Source organism: Lacerta agilis, chromosome 6 (genome assembly GCF_009819535.1).
Source record: "Lacerta agilis isolate rLacAgi1 chromosome 6, rLacAgi1.pri, whole genome shotgun sequence".
Lineage (NCBI taxonomy): Eukaryota > Metazoa > Chordata > Lepidosauria > Squamata > Lacertidae > Lacerta > Lacerta agilis.
In genome coordinates this window covers 42847690-42867524 of record NC_046317.1, presented here as the reverse complement: position 1 = coordinate 42867524, position 19835 = coordinate 42847690, and the positions used below count along the sequence as shown (strand labels likewise).

The 19835-nt window shown below is 40.2% G+C and overlaps 1 protein-coding gene across 1 annotated transcript; it reads left to right on the top strand.

The window, feature by feature from the left end:
* The first annotated feature begins 1898 nt into the window (after positions 1–1898).
* LOC117048414 (cytochrome P450 4B1-like) lies at positions 1899–19475 on the top strand. The gene is given in 16 exon segments (XM_033152210.1): positions 1899–2136; positions 3393–3534; positions 4187–4231; positions 4789–4835; positions 4837–4917; positions 5829–5959; positions 8024–8175; positions 8604–8684; positions 8687–8709; positions 12850–13040; positions 13649–13782; positions 14398–14462; positions 19096–19178; positions 19299–19363; positions 19366–19434; positions 19437–19475. Coding segments are annotated over 16 exon segments (1536 nt in total). The 5' UTR covers positions 1899–1938; the 3' UTR covers positions 19466–19475.
* The last annotated feature ends 360 nt before the right edge of the window (positions 19476–19835 follow it).

Below are 19835 nucleotides of genomic sequence, written 5' to 3'. Positions count from 1 at the left end.
AATCATTACTCAGCCAAGACCCTGTTAATGATTTCAGATAAGCTTTTGCCCCTGGCAGATGGGTGTGGGATAGATAGAGGATATTTAGTTGTCATGAATTCTTGGCTACCTTGCTGTGATTTTAAGGCAAACTATCTCCTGTGCCTATTGAACCTGTCTACTGCAGAGCTTCGTTATTTACAAGATAGACTCTGAAATCAAAGCTTAATATGCCTGGATTTTATTTTTTTTGTATGTTTTACATCATTGACTTTGGGTTTGTTCTTTTAATAAAACAAAGTATGCATCAGTCAGTTTAATAATAAATAGGTTATAACTATTGTGTTTCAAGGACTGTACAGGGAGAAATCCTGATCTTTTGGACTTTCTCATGCCTCCTCCTTGTTGCTGGTTTCACATCAGCTGTTCTGTGGGAAGGGTCCTGAAGACCTTTTAAATATGTAATAAATATTTGTTGTAGCTATTAAATGTGTAATTTAATTGTAAGCCTTCTTTGAAATATTGATTTCCTGAACTTTGGAATATAAATTACTGTGATAAGAGAAGAATGAATAATAATAATAAATCTAGAACTTGCAAATAAGAAAAATTATCATTTTGACTTCTTCTACAACTTATGGAAATTTATTAACCATTTTTAAAAGGTTAACCAAGCAATCTAAATTTACACACACTGCCATATGAATAAAACAATAATTTTATAGAAACGGAGACACTTTTTAGATATAACCCATGTATTTTTCCCTTTCTTGAGCTAACCTAACTTCAGTTGGGAGCCCTTGGTTTAATCCAATAGCAGGGCCTTGAAGTGCTCCAAGCTGCTAACTTCCTCCAACCAAACCTAAAGCAGTGCTCTTTTTCACATTGGGCCCCCAGATGTTGTTGGACTACAACTCCCATCATCCCTGACCATTGACAAAGATGGTGGAAGATTATGGGATTTGCGATCCAACATCATCTGGGGATCAAAGGTGGAAGAAGGCTGAAATTTGGTACTGTGTCCTCATGAAAATCCATAATATTAGTGCCAATTTTTCTTAGTGTACAAATGTATGTAATTTTGTGTAATATGCATATTTTTGCAAAGCAATGTCTTTAATAGAATGTGTTGTTTGATTTAATTATCACAAATACATGCATTTTTATGCACAATTTAACTCAGTGTATGTTGGAGAACTACACCACAAAATTCGGAGAAGGGCAAATTTCGAATAATGCACTTTGTTTCTTGAATCATTTCAGAGATTGTATATTGTTTCAATTTTTAAAAAAAATGGAAATTGAACCAAATATGCACCCTCTCACTATTGGGGAATTTGCAGCTACTGGTATAAAGACTTCAGTTCCTGAGGGAAGACTGGCTCATGGGATGCCTCTGGCTAGAAAGACCCTTTTCCAGAAGTATAGGATGCAGTCCATGCAGGTGATGAGGGAAGCCCAACTCAAGCAGAGGTTGGCTGACAACATTTATTCAAACTGGAAGCATTTGCCGTTGCTCAGTAGAAATATTGAACAAAATAAAAGGTAAACATAAAAGCCAAAGAATATCTTCTTCCCTATGAGAAGTTTAGAATCCGTCTCAAATGTCTTTCTCTGTACCAGTCCTCCTTGAGGGTACAGTACTGTGATATCTTCTTTGAATATCTGGTAATTCTGGATGTACGAGATAGTTCCCCTGATAAAATACTTAAGCAACCAGCATGCGGCTAACAAAACAACATTTCCCAATAATAGTGATCTGGATCCAGCTCTGAAGGGGGGGGGAGTGAGGATACTGTGCCCATAGGAGGAAACCAATCAGAGCGTTTGGGTGGAGGTTCAAGCAGTTCCCATATAACTACAGCGCCAGAGGCCACAAAGTTGTTCTGCCAACCGAACCAGAAACCTTTCAGGACTTAATCTCGATAGTGAGCGAAACAAAGCAACTGGCAGCTGGCGATGGAGAATCTAATCAATCCCTTGTGGTCCTGGCTACCGGGGAGTCCCTCTCCGTTTTTCTATTGGACTGTGGCATTGATCTTCACCTGTGTGGCTCTGAAAGCCACCCAGCTATTTCAGACAAGGCAGAAACTGATCAAGGGTTTTAGGAATTTCCCAGGACCTCCCAGCCACTGGTTGTATGGCCATGTCCACATGGTAAGGGATTCTCTGACTTTCCTGGAGAGGTGTTTTGTATGGAAGCATAGCAGGACTAACCATAAACAAAGATAAATCAGGTTTTTGTTGTTGTTGGCATGCAAAGACTACATCAGGAACACAGAAAGATAGATGAAATCAGTGAATTTAAACTTTATGGTGTGACACACATTAACTACTTTCTTGAACATTGGTTCCAATTCATATTGTGCGATCAGAGGAATCCAGCGCAGTGTTTTCTCAGCTTGATGTCACATTCAGAAAGGATATTTTCTATCAAATGTGCTGCTTCATTAATGTTGTTGATCAATCTGTTTGCACCAGCAAGGCAGCTGGTTTGGGGATGGCTGTGCTGGTTTGGCAGACTGGGCTCCACTCATTGGCTGCATATGATTGGACAGTTGGAACTTTAGATTTGGCCAAGGAATCTACAATAGCTAGTCACTGGGATGTGACTCCTGGCACCTTCTGAATGGAAGGCCGCCCAAAAGGGGCCACAACTGCCGCCCACTAGGAGAAGGGTACATGTCCATTGTGGGCCTAGTCATAGAGCCCTCCCTACTGTGTGAAGGCAATAGCTATGGTGTAAAGGAACATATCTTACAAGACAACAATTTGGAAGGGGGGAAGGCCACAATTTTACTGATTACAGGGACTGGCTCACATCTATATCCATTTCATTTTCCTGTTGAAGTGTTGAAATTTTAAACAGGGTAATGCCACGTATTGTGGCCTCCCCAATATGCTGATCTCTAGTTCCATATTCAACCTCTACTCCCCGACTCCCATATTTGGCATGTAACAGTTTGCATTTGTGATGGACCTGTTTCTCTTATCCAATTCTACCTAAAGTTGAAGAATGATTCACAGATTCAAGCATAAATACTATATTATAATTTTACGTATAATATTTTAATTTATTCCAACAAGGAAAAAATGCTTTTCTAAATGTACTCTTTGGTGGCTGTTTTTTTCTTTACATTTACTTCAATGGCTTATTTGTGCTCAACCAGTGTATGTTCTTCTACACCTGAGAGACGGAAATGAAATTGATAAGGGGAGGCCAATGCAGAATAGAAAGAAACCGTTTTAAAAGACTGTGGTTTTAGGATTGAGCCAAGTGGGTGAATTGTTCCTTTGTTACATATGTTTCCCAGCTGAAAGTTATACACTGGTTCATTACCTGATTATCTGTTTTCATCCTGAACTAAACATTTAATCACAATAACCAAGATGTAACCTGGTTACCAAAACAGATGAAACCTGAGGAAGAATTCCTGAATGCGGCAGCATGGACAGAAAAATACCCGCACTGTTATCCACGTTGGTATGGAAATTTCTTGGCTTTCCTGTCCCTCAACCACCCTGAATATGCAAAGGCAGTGTACAGCAGAGGTGGTAAGAAATTTGTATCTTATGTCCCTCTGATCATGCAGTTACATGAGTATGCTAGAGGCTGTCAAAATTATTCATGCAGTAAGTTGCATTGCTCTTTGTAAGGCAAGAAATAAATGTAAGTCTTCATATTTCAAGGGCATCCTAAAGTAACCTACCCCAACCTGGTGCCTTCAAGATGTTTTGAACTTCAACTCCCATCGGTCCCAGTCAGTGGCCTGGCCCTCACTGCCAGGCAAAGAGCTCCAACTCCCAGCTCTAGTTCTACCCAAGTCTTTAATGCTCAGATCAGATTGGTAGAGAAGGCACACTGCAGACTACAAAGTTCAACAGGTACATTAGAGAATTGGATATTTCCTTTTGGAAATTGGGGGAAGCACAATGGCTGGAGTCCCCAAGGCTGGACAAGGAAATGGTCACGCTTTGGAGTAAGCTGGGCATGCAAAGGTTGTTTGTCTTAATTTGCATGTGCAAAGATGTGGGAGTGTGCATTGGATATGGCTGCTGAAAAACAAGGAGAGGCAAGTGAGGGATCTCTGGGTAACCATAGGAATCTCCTAGATTCAGGCAACAGAGTACAATTTAGCAAATTAAACATTTAAATTTGTTCTCACAAATACTGAGCTCATTTTCTCTCATTTATCAAACTATTCAGATCCTAAAGCTCTTGTAACATACAACTTCATAATTCCGTGGATTGGTATGTATTTTCTCTCACTAATTTTATGCACCCCCATATTTTCTGTGCTATTCTTGCATCAAACATATACATATATTATCAGTTTCCAAGTTCAAACTTCCTTTGGGTCTACAGGAAGCTGCTGATATTAGTTAAGCTGGTGCCTTCCCCACTGGTGCCTCCCAGGAGGCTTCAGTGCCAGCTGTATTCCTTTGGCCAACTGATTTCTGCACATGTTGCTGAAGAATCAGACTCTATAGTATGTTTACCTACAATCTCAAAAGTCTGTCCTATAGAGTCTATGAAGGTGGACATTTTGTGTTGTAAGGAAGTATACACACTGCATTCCATGTTTAGAAATCCTTTACTAGGTAAATAGATTCTTAACTTGAATTGTTCCAGCAATTAAGTGCCTACTTCAATGGGTCAAATATAGTACTGGGGGGGATCCTTCTACTGTAAACCTAGTCATCTGTGGCGGATAATTTACCATGTGACCCTGACCCTGGTGTATGTGCCTAAGAAAGACAACATTATATTTGGCTTCTGTTCCTCATTATTCTCCCTTTCCCTGGCAGGAAGGGGACTTCTCGTCCTGAATGGGCCAAAGTGGCAACAGCACCGGAAAACTGCTGACTCCCGGATTCCATTACAATATTCTGAAGCCTTATGTGACTCTTATGGCAGAATCAGTCAAGGAGATGCTGGTAAGAAACCCCATTGCTACTTTCAGGAGGTCAGCTCCAGTATCAGAAGTTGCTCATCCACCTTCATGATCTCAGTCCTGCTTTGAGCAGACTCAGAAGGCCTTTGATTTCTCTTTTCTTTGGCCTGAAAACCTCCTCTTATATACCACAAAGGTTTTTTTGGGGGAAAAGGTTTGTGTCAGAAGCCCCCAGCAAAGTGTGAAGCTAGTTGAGCAGCCCTTTTGGTTGCAGGCAATGAGTTGGCACCAGCATTGCACCTCATAAACTTGTGAACCTTAATATTCTCTTACTTAGTTCATTCACATTCTCAAGATAAACAGATGGTGACTACCATTAGTTTTTTGTGGAATATTTAAATGCATCACTTTGAAGTGTTGTGCAATGTTGTATTAGCTAGAACTGTATGTGAAAAACTGTGTTTACTTCCTCTTCCACATCACAAAGTTCTTTGAATATTTGAGTCTGGAGTACCTTTGAAAGTGTGAGGCTAGCTGAGCAATCCTTTGTGTTGCAGGCAATGACTTTGCAGGAGCAAATACATGTCTCTCCAATGTCCTAGTTATGATAACACTCTCTCCCTCTCTGTGTCTGTCTGATGCTTCTTCATTCTTCTCCACATCTCCCTTGAATCAAAAGGCTTTATGTGAGTCCTTCAGATACACTTACCAGCCAGTAGAGGAAGCTGCTTAACAGACAGTGGCGACTGATGCCCATTGGGACTAGGAGGATAGATGGCAGAGAGGCCGTCAGTAAGTAGAGCCAGAGATAATGACAGGCGGAACCAACCAGTCCTACTTGAATCCCTATTCCCTGCTGAGTTCTACAAATGCAAGACCGTATCAGATAATGAATCATCTAATCAATCGGGAGACTTCTCTACTGTCATTTCTTTCCCTTTCCTAAAATATTAGGATGTATGGGGAAAGCTGGTACTCAACAACCCCACAGCATCAGTGGAGATGTACGAACATGTCAGTTTGATGACTCTTGATACTATTATGAAATGTGCCTTCAGCTACCAGAAAAATGCTGAAACAGACAGGTCAGTATAAAATGCCTATTTCAGAGAAGGTGGGAGTCACAGACAGATACAGACCTTCTTTTCTGTTACAGGTGGGTAGCCGTGTTGGTCTGCCATAGTCGAAACAAAATAGAAAATTCTTTCCAGTAGCACCTTAGAGACCAACTGAGTTTGTTCTTGGTAATGAGCTTTCGTGTGCATGCACACTTCTTCAGATACACTGAAACAGAAGTCACCAGATCCTTAAATATAGTGAGGGAGTGGGGAGGGGTATTACTCAGAGGGTGGTGGGAATGGGTGATAAGCTGATAGGTGTGGAAAACCTGTTGACGACTCTTAAGGGCTGCAATTAGTCTTGCAGGGAAAGGCAAGGGGTGAGATGGCTAAAGATGGCTTTGTTATGTATAATGAGATAAGAATCCAATGTCTTTGTTCAAACCAGGTTTCTCCATGGTTTGTTTGGTGATTAGTTGCAATTCAGCCACTTCTCTTTCCAGTCTATTTCTGAAATTTCTTTGTATTAAGACAGCTACTTGAGATCTTTTATAGAATGTCCTGGGAGATTGAAGTTTTCTCCTACTGGTTTCTCTGTCTTGAGATTCCTGATATCAGATTTATGTCCATTTATCCTTTGGCGTAGGGTTTGGCCTGTTTGTCCAATATAGAGAGCTGAAGGGCACTGTTGGCATTTGATTGCATACACAATGTTGGAAGATGAGCAATTAAATAGTCCTGAGATGGTATGTTTGATGTTGTTGGGACCAGTAATGGTTTTGTCTGGGTTTATGTGGCAGCAAAGTTGGCATGGGTTTATTGCAGGCTCTGGTACCAGTGTCCATGTTGAGTCCTGTTGTTGTTGTATTATTGTGGGTGAGGAGCTGTTTGAGATTGGGTGGCTGTCTGTAGGCAATGAAGGGGTCTTCCTCCCAGAGCTTGAGAAAGAGAACTGTGACAGTTCATATGCGATCTGCATATGGCTAAGGAAGCCATTCAGGATGATGGACATCACTACCTCTTCGGGAGTAAATTCCTATAGTTTAAAGGCATGAAGAAATATTTTCTTTTGTCTGTGTTGGAATCTTCCAATTGTAAGCTTCAATGGATGGCCCGGGGTTCCTTCCTCTAACTCCTGGACCAATTTGTTTGTTCTTATTGTGAGATAACCAGCCTCATATAACCAGCATGCTTAAGTCTAATTAATGCACAAAGGGGTTAAGACCATAGAGTAAGCTGTCCTGCCAGGCTTAGCTCACCATGGAAGGCACCAGGTAATCAGAAAGTAATCGGCAGCAAGTGCAGTCAGGCCAGATTTTGTGCAATATGCTCAAAACATCTTACCCTGGTGAGCTTCAAGGTTGTCAAACATTGCACCAGCTGAAGTTTCTGAAACTGTCTTCAGAGGTAGTCCTATATATAAGGTTTTGCAATAATATAACATAGAGGTAACCAGAGTATAGTCAATGGAAGTAAGGCTAGGTCCAGGTCGGGGTGCAGCTGGGCCGCCAGCCAAAGCTGAGGGAGGGCACTACATGCCACCAAAGCCACCAAAGCTGCCAGAAGTGCCCCCAAGCTGTGTTCCTGCTCCATCACAATCCATCCAGTCTAGGGAACCACCCACCAACAGTACCCCAGCCTTATCTAGATTGAGCTTCAGCCTGTTGGCTCTTACACAGTCCACTACCAAGGTAAGACATGTTTCAGCATATCTACTGCCATGCCTGCAAATGTGAAGGAGACAAAAAGCAGTGGGTCCTCCAAATATTGCTGACAACATGCTCCTAAACTCTGGATGATGCTACTCCACAATTTCATGTAGATGTGAAATAGCATGGGAGATAATATTCAACCCTGAGGAAACCCACATTGAGGGTTCAATGGGGCTGAAGAGAACTCCCCAAGCATCGCCCAAAAAAACCACCATCCGAGTCGGACGAGAACCACTACAAAACGGCCACGCACCCCCTACCCCAAATCTCATATTAAAATGGATCTAGAAATGTGACTTTTAAAGAACATGTAATCTAATCTCTTTTTGTCTTTTTTGTTTGTTTGTTTATATTGGTTTCCATTTCTCACTGTCCACAGAGAAAATTCCTATATTCGAACTGTTTTTGATCTCGGGTTCCTGGTTTATCAGAGACTGAAAACACCATTGCATCACAATGATCTCATTTACCGGTTGAGCTCCAAAGGGCGTCAGTTTTACAAAGCTTGCAAAATAGCTCACCATCACACAGGTATGTATTTTTACTTCCTCCTCCCCCTCCTCCCCTTCTTTCCTAATAAAAAAAAATCAACTGTCCTCTAAGAACATAGGAATAGCCTGCTGGATCAGGCCAATAGCCCATCCTAGTGCAGCATCCTTTCTCCCAGTGGTCAACTAGATGCCGGTGGGAAACCAGGAAGCAGAACCTGAACATAAGAGAAACTCTCCCCTCCTGTGGTTCCCAGAAAGCAGCATTTGGAAGCCTTAATACTCTCAACTGTGGACTGAAATTTGGATTGAAAACTGTTTAGCTCTTTAAGGTACTGAGCATTCTAAGCTTCCTTTTCAGAGCTGAGCTAATAAAAGTATTCGTTACCCCAAGCATAACACATTCTAAATATATTTGCCTGCCTCTTACACATAGCTTTATTCATTTCATACTATATGTCTTCAATGCAGAGAAGGTAATAAGACAGAGGAAGGATTCCTTCAAGGATGAGAAAGAGCTTGAAAAGATTCTGAAGAAGAGGCATTTGGACTTTTGGATATTCTTCTTTGTGCAAAGGTGAACATTGTAAAAATAATGCATCCTATACCTGCCATACTATATTGATAAGGGCTTTTCCAGCCATCACCAATCAGTTCAGATTAGTTCAGCCCAAGCAAAACTCCCTTGGTCTGTAATATATACATAAAATGGTGAGGCTGTCATCACACTGCAGTTTGTGTGGCTGCTGACAGATGGCCCTGTCAACTCCAGCATGATCCAAAAACAAGCACCACGGCGGCCAATACAAGTAGTATATATTTTTCTATAGTAAGACAATGGACAGTGATCCGGTATTAACACTGTTTCGTGTATGTCTTCTTCAGCAAATAACTGCAAAATAAATAGACAAATAAATAAACAAAAACCTGCATGGAAATGTATCACAGTCATCCATGAAATCAATATATACACTATAAATGATACAATACACATAACAATAATAATGTAACATAATAGCATACCTCAATATACATTGAAAGCAATTTCCTACGGAGCTGTGTTCATAAGAATAAGTAACCACTGCTGGTAGTTCTCAGGATACATCATACAAACAATGTAACCAGCTGATAAATGATAAATAACAATTCCAATGTCACATATTTTAAAATGCTAATCAAAAAACATGCAGATAGACCAAATCTGATATATGATATAATATAAACCAAAATAAATCAATTCACATGCAATATGTCCACACTAAAACTCCATATACGTGAAAGTTCATGTATGGAGATGCAAGTGAGCATACAACAAGTCCGGTGCCATCCACTCAAATAAAATGATAGTTCCAAAGATGATAAAGTATAATCTGGCGATGATGTATGTAGTATCGTAACAGTCCAAGGTCAAATATAGACGTGATGTTCCCACGAGAATCAGAGCAAACAGAAGGATAAGGATATCCGGATTATTATCCCTGTTTCACCATTTGGCTTCATCAGCAGAATGAAATACTGAATACTGAAAGAAACATAATATCAATTATCTAACGTATATATCCAACTTACATAAGGATATAATTATATATAATTATATACATACCAGTTGAAGATAATGTACAAGCAGAGACCTAACAGGTACTCCGAAGATTTTAGTGAGAGTTCTTGTGAACTAAGGATATATATGTATACATACAGGTAATACCACTGAGAGAGTTACAGGTGTTCTTAATTATCAACTGCTGTCGGTGTGTTCTTAAAGGAATCCACAGGCAAAATTATACCAATGGTACTCAGAAATAGGGCCACAAATTATAAATACAAACAGAATCACAAATATTTTTCAGACATACTTATACCACTATAAAATTCATAAGAAACAGTTACAATCTACATCAGTATTCAGCCCAACAGGATGTAATGTCCACCTATCAGCTGATCACCCATTCCCACCACCCTTCTGAGCAATACCCCTCCCCACTCCCTCACTATATTTAAGGATCTGGTGACTTCTGTTTCAGTGTATCTGAAGAAGTGTGCATGCACACGAAAGCTCATACCAAGAACAAACTCAGTTGGTCTCTAAGGTGCTACTGGAAAGAATTTTGATTTTGTTTTGAGGATGTAATGTGTTCAATAAAAAAATGAACCTGGCTTCTTTTTGCATCATTCTCTTCTTAGCTGATTCCATGGGGCCTGAATAAGTCCAAATTACGAAAAATGTTAAATCATGATCAGTGTGCGATGCTTCATTAAAATGTGTAACTAAAGGTGCATCGGTTACACAATTCCTGATTCTGGACCTATGTTCTGAGACCCTGACCTTTATGGGTCTGAGTGTGTAGCCTACATACAAGAAACCACATGGGCATCTAATGACATATACCACCCGTGATGTGGCACACGTGGCAAAGGAATGTATAGTGAACTTATAGCCTTCAACATTAGTGAATTTTTTTTACCTGTAATGCAAATTTGCACACACTACAAAAAGGCTGATCGCTGAAGAATTGATGCTTTTGAATTATGGTGCTGGAGGAGACTCTTGAGAGTCCCATGGACTGCAAGAAGATCAAACCTATCCATTCTCAAAGAAATCAGCCCTGAGTGCTCACTAGAAGGACAGATCCTGAAGTTGAGGCTCCAGTACTTTGGCCACCTCATGAGAAGAGAAGACTCCCTAGAAAAGACCCTGATGTTGGGAAAGATGGAGGCAGAAGGAGAAGGGGACGACAGAGGATGAGATGGTTCGACAGTGTTCTCGAAGCTACTAACATGAGTTTGGCCAAACTACGAGAGGCAGTGAAGGATAGGCGTGCCTGGCGTGCTCTGGTCCATGGGGTCATGAAGAGTTGGACACGACTGAACGACTGAACAACAACACAATGTCCACATTTGTAAAAAACCACGTGGAGCACCTGAAAAAACTTGTTGAGGTTACCGTAGGTTTTCAAGTCAGTATGTACTAGAGAGTCTTTAATGATTTTGTTCGTCGCTTTGCAAACAAAGGTGCGATTTCACATCCAGGAATATCCTCAAGATGGCCATGGCGTTTAACAAACTTTTGATGTCGAAAGTGAAGTGATTATATTCAAGGGAAACAACAATACGAGAAGGATTTAAATTCTTTCAAATTATTGAGGACCAGACAGGAGTGATGATCTGTCTCTTAATTGGGTTTTATGAAGTGCCGAGTCAATAACTGAGGGAGGATACCCTCATTGCACCAGGGATGTTGTAAGTCTTTTAGAATGAATTATGAAATCCTGAGGCTTGGACGAATTGCATTTCAACCTTAGAAATTGACCTGCCGGTAAATTATTACGTAAGTGTTTTGGATGATTAGATTTGTAGTGCAACAATGAATTTCTGTCAGTACTTTTTCCGTAAGGTCGTACTTTAATTTTAATTCTTCTATGAAAATTTCCACATCAAGGAAAGGTGTGGCTTGATTTACCTTCAAATGTTAAATGGGGATTAGCGTGGTTGATCCAAACATCAAATCTACAAAAGATATCTGAAGAAAATGTGAATATCAGGTCATCAATGTATCAACTGTAAAATAATATATACTCACTAAAGGGATTATTGTTTTGATATATGTTATGTCAAATTCTCTCATGTACTCAATACAGGCATTTACCAATCGTGGTCAGCAGAGTCTTGTCTCTTTTCTCTTCTAACATAGTCTGTGCCACTCTGAAAGTATTATCCGTTTCTGTTTTGTATGTATGTTTGTTGGTTTGATGCCAATAAAAGGTTGATGGATGAATTCTCTCATAAGATGTTGGCCACATTAGGGGCACATTTTGAACCCATTGCTACACCCTGCTTTTGTAAACCAGTCTTAGTTTATATAAACCAGTCTTAGTATTGTGAATGTCAGTGTGCACCAATAGATCCTTAAAACTGTTAGTGCGTCTAAGACCTATGAGAGGAAATTCCAAACAACCAGGAATATTCCACAGAATATACCAATGTCTCTTTATCAATTTAATGACCTTATCCGCATATGGGGAATATTCCAAAGAACCTGTAATGCGGTTCGATGTATTTATTATGTTAGCATGGGTAAGTAGAGTAGAGCAATCTCTACCCAACGATGTAGTCTTAGCCATATTAATCACCCTTCTGAGGGTAACCCCTGATACATAATGAGTCGGCCAGTTGATTAGCATTAATACAAAAAATCCTCATGACATGACAAATTTCTCTTAAGTCTCAAAAAAAGGCCATAAGGTAAATTATTTCTCAGCCTTTTTGATGGTAGGACGAATAATGAAGGAGTGAGTTACAATCCATATGCTTCCGGTGGGGCGGACTGCCAATTGTCCATTAAATTTAAAGACCTCCACATCCAGAAACACTCTACTTACCCATGCTAACGTAATAAATACATCCAGCCGCATTTCTTGTTTTTGGTTTCTGCTTGAAGATTGCATCACAGAGGTTCTTTGGTTTTACTAAACTCCAGCATGATGGCAGAATGGCAGGTAGGCACATGAGTGAGCAAGCATCTTGGGTGGCAGGTGGCCCAGGTGAGCTATTTATTTGTGGGAGTGGTGCTTCAGAGAGCAGTTTGGAAAACCGCTTTCTGAAGCACCTCCCCCTTCTTTGAAAGGTTTGATGGGAGCTGGGAGAGGGAGGAGCATCTTGGAGGACAATAAATATTGGATTGCACCAATTGTATAATGCGCTATGTTCTCTGTGTGGTTAGGATGAAAATGGAAATCCATTATCAGATGAAGACATACGTGCAGAAGTGGACACATTCATGTTCGAAGGTCATGATACCACAGCTAGGTGGAATCTCTTGGCTCTTTATTGTATGGCCCAGAACCCTGAGCATCAGCAGAGATGCAGAGAGGAGATCATGGAGCTTCTTGGGCAACAGGAGGAAATTCAATGGTCAGACTAAATTATTGTTCTAAATTATTGTTCAACCTTAAAAGTTTATTCCTGCTTTATGGGTTTCTCAAAGATTAAGAGAAGATGAAGGGACAGCAACACTGCAGAGCGTTTTAGGGTCAGAGTACTCTGGCCACAAGTCTCAGGTTGCTTAGGTTCCAGGGAAGATGGCCTAATCCTATGCTCTCGAACCCTATTTGCTACATCTTAATAAAACAAGCCTTGGGCTTGCCAATTTGAAGGTCGGCTGCTCGAATCCCCGCAATGCTGGGAACTCCTGTTGTTTGGTCCCAGCTCCTGCCAACCTAGTAGTTCAAAAACACGTCAAAGTGCAAGCAGATAAATAGGTACCAGCTGCAGCGGGAAGGTAAACTGTGTTTCCGTGCGCTGCTCTGGTTTTGCCAGAAGTGGCTTAGTCATGCTGGCCACAAGACCCAGAAAAACTGTCTGCGGACAAACGCTGGCTCCCTCAGTCAGTAAAGTGAGATGAGTGCCTCAACCCCAGAGTCATTGCGACTGGACTTAACTGTCGGGATCCTTTAACCTTTACCTTTTTAATAAACAGTTATGATACCTAAATATGGCAATTTTGGTCTGGTGTCTTTAAGGAACGACTTGGGAAAGATGACGTACAGCACCATGTGCATTAAGGAGAGCCTTCGGCTTTATCCTCCAGTACCTTTTATAGCACGAGAACTGAATTCTCCTGTGACCTTTGCTGATGGACAAACCTTACCAAAAGGTAGGCTTCCCCTCTCTTTCTTCTGCAGAACTTCCTTTGAACTCATCCCTTCCTCTTCAATTTTCATTTTTACACTGTTCTCATTTTCAAGTCCACTGTCTCTTAACTTCCATCAAGGGTGGCTAACCTTTTAGTGGTCCACATTCACCCTTGGCCTACCCTGCGGGGGTTGCCTGCCGCCTGTGATGCGGCCACCCAACACTCTTGCTTGCACACACTCACATTTATGCACACAGGGAATATGTGGAGGACTCACACAGGTGTGCATGCCTGCACAGAGGTACACAGCCCCTGTGTTCAGATGGACGCTTTCTGGAGCTGCTAGGCTTAGATGGACCACCTCTTGAGGCCCCACCTACACCTAAATGAATTTCTTGGGCAAACAAACAAATAGTATATGACCAGGAAAGCATAGTCGTATGCTTTCCAGCTGCCTTCCTGTACTCTGTGCAGGATCACCCTGGTTACCAGTGCTACAACTCTGAAAATCTGCCTGTCTTTGCAGTTAGTTATTGTGAATGATGTTTCGGTAAATGCCACTGGACAGCAATTAATTCTCATTACATAATACCACTGCTGATGAAAGAAATAGATGATGTGTCTCATTTTTCATAGGCTTTCTAACTGTATTGGATATTTATGGTCTTCACAGAAATCCTGAGGTTTGGGACAATCCGGAGGTAATAATAAAGGATAAAGGGCTAAGCAAGACCTTTCTGGTGAGATTGAGACAACTGAACGTGTTTTGAGAAAAAGATGGTGGGAGAACATCAGAATAATTGCCATAGACACATAAAATTTCTTTAAGAAAAGAGGCCAATTGTTTGTCACACTAACCACTGTGTGACTTGACGTGCAGCGGGAATCATTTAAGCAGAGTTTTCATTGAAACAAATAAAAACTTTATTAAGTTTAAAATAAACTTCTCCATAGAAATAGATCACATATAGAATACAAGCTCTTCTCTATACTGGCAACACACTCTGAGAGAACTAGTTACCACAGTCAAGGTATGTAACTCACATAGCACTGAAAGACAGTTACGACTAGAATGGCAGTTATATCCTAGAATGACAGTTACAGCAGTTAGCCATCAACAGCTGTTCCTGCTCTCATGCGTCTTTGTCACATGACACTCCCCCAAAGACCTAGATAGCAGTAACATGAACATCAAAAACAAACTTATTGATACACTTTGAAATGTTTCCCCAACTGATTTGCTATCTTTGAATTTTGCCTGTAGAACTACCCTGCCCTGCCACCCATCAAATCATCTAAAAAGATCAAAACCAATATGTAATCATCACCTGGTCCTTTTCTATACAAGCAAGGATCAGCAACACTTCTTTTAAATCCAAGATTTACGGTTGTGTGTTTATACAATCGTTCCAGCATTTAGCCACTTTGCTTAAGACCATAGACACCTTTGTCTAATTTCCATACTAAATCCTTCCTCAAACCCTGGAGGTTTTCACATGTATATCACCTGGTCCAGAGGAGCATTTAGATATGCAGAAGTAATTTCATAATGACTCACTTTCATTCTTGTCAGCTGCAACAGACAAAACAAGCCTCACTGATTCTGTCTTGGCAGTGGGTGCAAAAAGCTCATCATAGTGAATTCCTGGCTTTTGTGCAAAACCTTTTGCTACCAGTCCAGCTTTAAAACGTGTATCACCTGATACCTGAGTCTTCCTTTAAAGACCCACCTGCTAGAAAATTAACTTTTCAGCTGGTGGCAATTTGGCTAGTGTGTATACCTTATTTTCTTTGAATGATTCCAACTCTTCCTTCATGCATCAAACCACTGGGTTGTTCCTTAGAAGGTAGTTTCAGAACTTGAGCAAAATCCTGTGGCTCTGTACAATTAACATGACACACTTTGTTGCACCTAAAGTCAATTATCAGGGGGAATGCCTTTGGTAGTCCTTGTGGACCTCCTAGGAATAACCACTGACTTTCCTCCTCTTGTTGCTCCTCCAGCTCATCATTTTGTTGATTCACTGCTTGTGGCACTTTGCAAAGTGTCAGTGTCTGAGAGCAAATTTCCCCCACTTTCTAGCCTTTCCTCAGCAGCTGCCTGCCTGAGAGGGCTCCTGTGGTTGTACTGATAGAGGAACTAAAATACTAGGATTGGCATGAACCTGTTCCCACCTATCCTGTTCAGCAAATTCAGCATTTTGTGAAATAAGTACTCGCCATGGCCCAAAGCAAAACGATAATGTCTGCTGGAATAACCCTGATAGCCGATGTAGCTTCTAGTTTTAGGCTCACCTTTACATCTTAGAGACTTGGGGATATGAACAAAAGCCCAACTCCCACACACTTGTAAACCTGCATAATCTGGTTCCTTCCCAAAAAGCATTCTGTATGGAATATCACCCATGGCAGTAGTGAAAGTACGATTCACCAAAAAAAAAATTGCAGCCAGGAGAGCTTCTCCCCAAAGCTTTGCATCCTTTTGCAATCCAGCATCAATTAACAGCGTCCTTTACAATTTATATGATACCCACGCGTCTCTCTGGCAATTCCATTTTGCCAGGACTATTTGGGCATGTGAGACGATGTGTTATTCATGGCGTTTAAGCCATGCCCTGGAAATGATACTTAAATATTCACCTCCTCGGTCGCTTTGAATAACTGGCCTTTGAAAACGTTTTCTGCCCATACCTTCCAGGACTTAAAAACATCAGCACATTCTGATTTGTTTCTTAACAGATATAGTCATGAATATCTTGTTTTATCATCCACAATATTAGACCATATATAGATCCTCCCTGCACTCTCTAGAAAAGGACCATTAAATCAGAATGAACAAGTTGCAGAACATGTGTAGAAATTCTATCACTTCTACCTGGTATTGGCTGGCAACTTTGATTTGCTTGATTGCAAATAGCACAATCAAGGTATGTGCGGCACTGGTTAACTTTTAAAACTACATATTTTTTGCATGTTCACCAGATATTTGAAACTTGCATGCCCCATTTTTCTGTGTAGAGCATGGATGCAGTTTTTATGCGGGCAATTAGAGTTTTGCTGACATAGTTCAGTTATCAACACATTATTTTTTCCAGCTTTAGATCTCTTTTTTTTTGCAAATATTTTTTATTAATTTTATATGCATACAAACCAGAAAAGAAATTTGTTACAGAGACCTGTACATTGAAAAGGAAACTTAAAAAATAAAAGTCATGTCACAAATAATCTTTTAAGATCTTAAGTCCTTAGACTTCCCTTCTTTCATATTATGCCTTCTTTATATCACATCATTATTTACACATTTTTATTTCATTCCTCATACTTACATTTCCCTTCTACACCTTCCCCTTTCCCAATCACACTTCACAATTTATGAAATCCCATCTTCCGTTTGACCCCTTTTTTGTCATTTCATTAACTTATTTAATTTTATATCTTCTTCTTTCTGTTTCTTTATACGCCTTGAGTTAAATGTCAATATCACAACTTGCAAACCTTGTCTAAATAATCAACATATTTTCCCATTCATTCTTAAACGTTTCCTCCCCCTGTTGTTTGACTCTCATGGTTAGTTTTAGCAACTTCCATGTATTCAGTGACTTTTTGTTGCCACTGCGCAACCGGTGGTATCGTATTGTGCTTCCAAACCTGGGCCAGCAAAGTCTCGCCGCAGTTGTAGCGTATAAAAAAAACTTTGATCGATACTCTGGATCTCAGGACCTACCATACCTAGAAGGAAATGCTTCTGGTAGTTTTTTAAGGTATATTTTAGTATTTTTTTAAAGTTCATTATAGATATATTCCCAAAACCGTTTTATTAAAGTCACATGTCCACCATAAATGATAGAACTCCCCGTCCTTCACCTCACATTTCCAACAGTATTTGCTACCTGTTTTGTATAGTTGTCTTTAATTTTATCGGTGTGAGGTGCCAGCGGTACATCATTTTATAGAAATTCTCTTTCAATGATGGCATGCTGTAAATTTCCAATTGACATTCCAAAGTTTGGTCCATTTAGAAAGTTCAATATATGGCCATGTCATAGCCACCTTGTCATTACGCACTTGACCTCCTCGTCTTTCAAATTCCATTCTAACAGATAATCGTAGGCCTTAGAAAGTATTTTGGTGTTATTTTGAATGACCTCTTTTTCTAAGCCATGACCTATCTGGTTTAAAACCTTTCGTTTGCTTATCTTTCACAAAAACACTATTCAATTGATGATATCAAGCCAACTTGTTACTTTTTCTTTAATTTTCTTCATATGCTTTATTGTTGGTATATTTCTTTCCATCTCCAGTAGGTCTCTGTATGTTAGCCAGTTTACTTTCCATGTTAGGTTTTTTGTATTGTAAAGGCTTCCTGTGGTGACACCCAACAGGCGTTTTCCCCTTCGAACCAGTCCTTATATCGACTCACACTTGGTATAATGGTTTTCTAATTGTATGGTTCAAGAAGCTTTTGTGGACCTCAACCTTATTATACCAAGGTAGGCGTGCCACCCGAATCTGTTTTCCACCCCTTCTAGGTCAAGTAAATCAATATTCTTTAAACCTGAACCATTCACCCAGCCAGTCAATGCACGCCGCTTCATAGTATATTTTTAAGATCAGGTACTGAACATCCTCCTCTGTGTTTTTATCTGTAATAGTCTAAATGCGATTCTTGGCTTTTTCCTTGCCAGATGAATTTCGAAATTATTTTCTGCCATTCTTTAAAGCATTTCTGGTTGGTTATATAACCAGCTTTAGATCTCTTAGTGACCCCATCACTGGGTGGAGAATGCTGTAAATAGTACAAGCCATCCACCATTTTTGTAGAAATAATTACCTTGCCCTGCTTCTTAATAAAACATTCATCACCCTCAAAAATAAATTCAAACCAGCCTTTGTAAGGCATAACAAAATAAAATAAAAAATTCTTTCCAGTAGCACCTTAGAGACCAACTAAGGTGCTACTGGAAAGAATTTTTTATTTTATTTTGTTTTGACTATGGCAGACCAACACGGCTACCCACCTGTAACTGTAACTTTGTAAGGCATGAAATTGACAATAAAGAAAATTCTAATTTTTAAACAAACAACACATTGCTCAATTCTGTATCTAGACATGGTAGATATTTTTCCTTCAGATTACACTGGGGAAAACATATTGCTAAGAGTGCAGTCCTATAATCCTATACAGAATTAAGTCCCATGGAGCTCATTATGACCCGGTAAGTGGGTATAGAACAGTATTCTTTTTTGTGAATGCTCCTTTTTCCTTTAGCTCTTTCAGCCACTATATCTGTTGCCATTCTAATACAAAGTTCCATGACTTATTTTCTGCTATAGGAATTTAATCCTCTAAGATTCTCCACAGAGAATTCAAAGCATCGCCACCCATATGCTTTCTTGCCTTTTGCTGCAGGGCCAAGGTAAATATTTCCTCACTCTATACTTTGCACTGTTTCCTCCATAATAGGAAAATGCCCTGATTGACCATCACCAGAATGCTCTTCTGTTTGTAATGTAATGTTGCCCTTTATTCTACTCAGGAACTGCATTGGACAACAGTTTGCCATGAATGAGATGAAGGTTGCTCTTGCCCTGACACTCCTGCGCTTGAGCTTTTGCCTGATCCTGCCATCCTCCCGATTCCCATGCCGCAAATTGTCACCCGATCCATGAATGGATATATCTGAAGCTGAACGCTCTCCACTGATGCTTGCTGTTACCACAGTAGTAATGCTTGCTTCAGGACTCTCGACTGATGCCAATAAATAGTGTAGGGCACCATGAATATTAATATTATGCAGTACACTTCTACAGAAGCTGGTTCAAAATACAGCACCACTTCCAAATATGGATTCTTTCAGAATTTTCAGACTGTTATTACTGCAATAAAAATGTTCAGTAATCTCTTTTACATTCTCAACCCAACATGCTTCCTTTTATCCTAACAGATGTTTCCTGCTTGGCAGGGGGTTGGACTGATGAGCTGGAAGAGACCACAAGGGCCATCCAGTTTATTTAATGGAAAGTGAATCAAATATGTCCCCTATCCCTATTGGGGAATTTGACCAAAGTAGCAG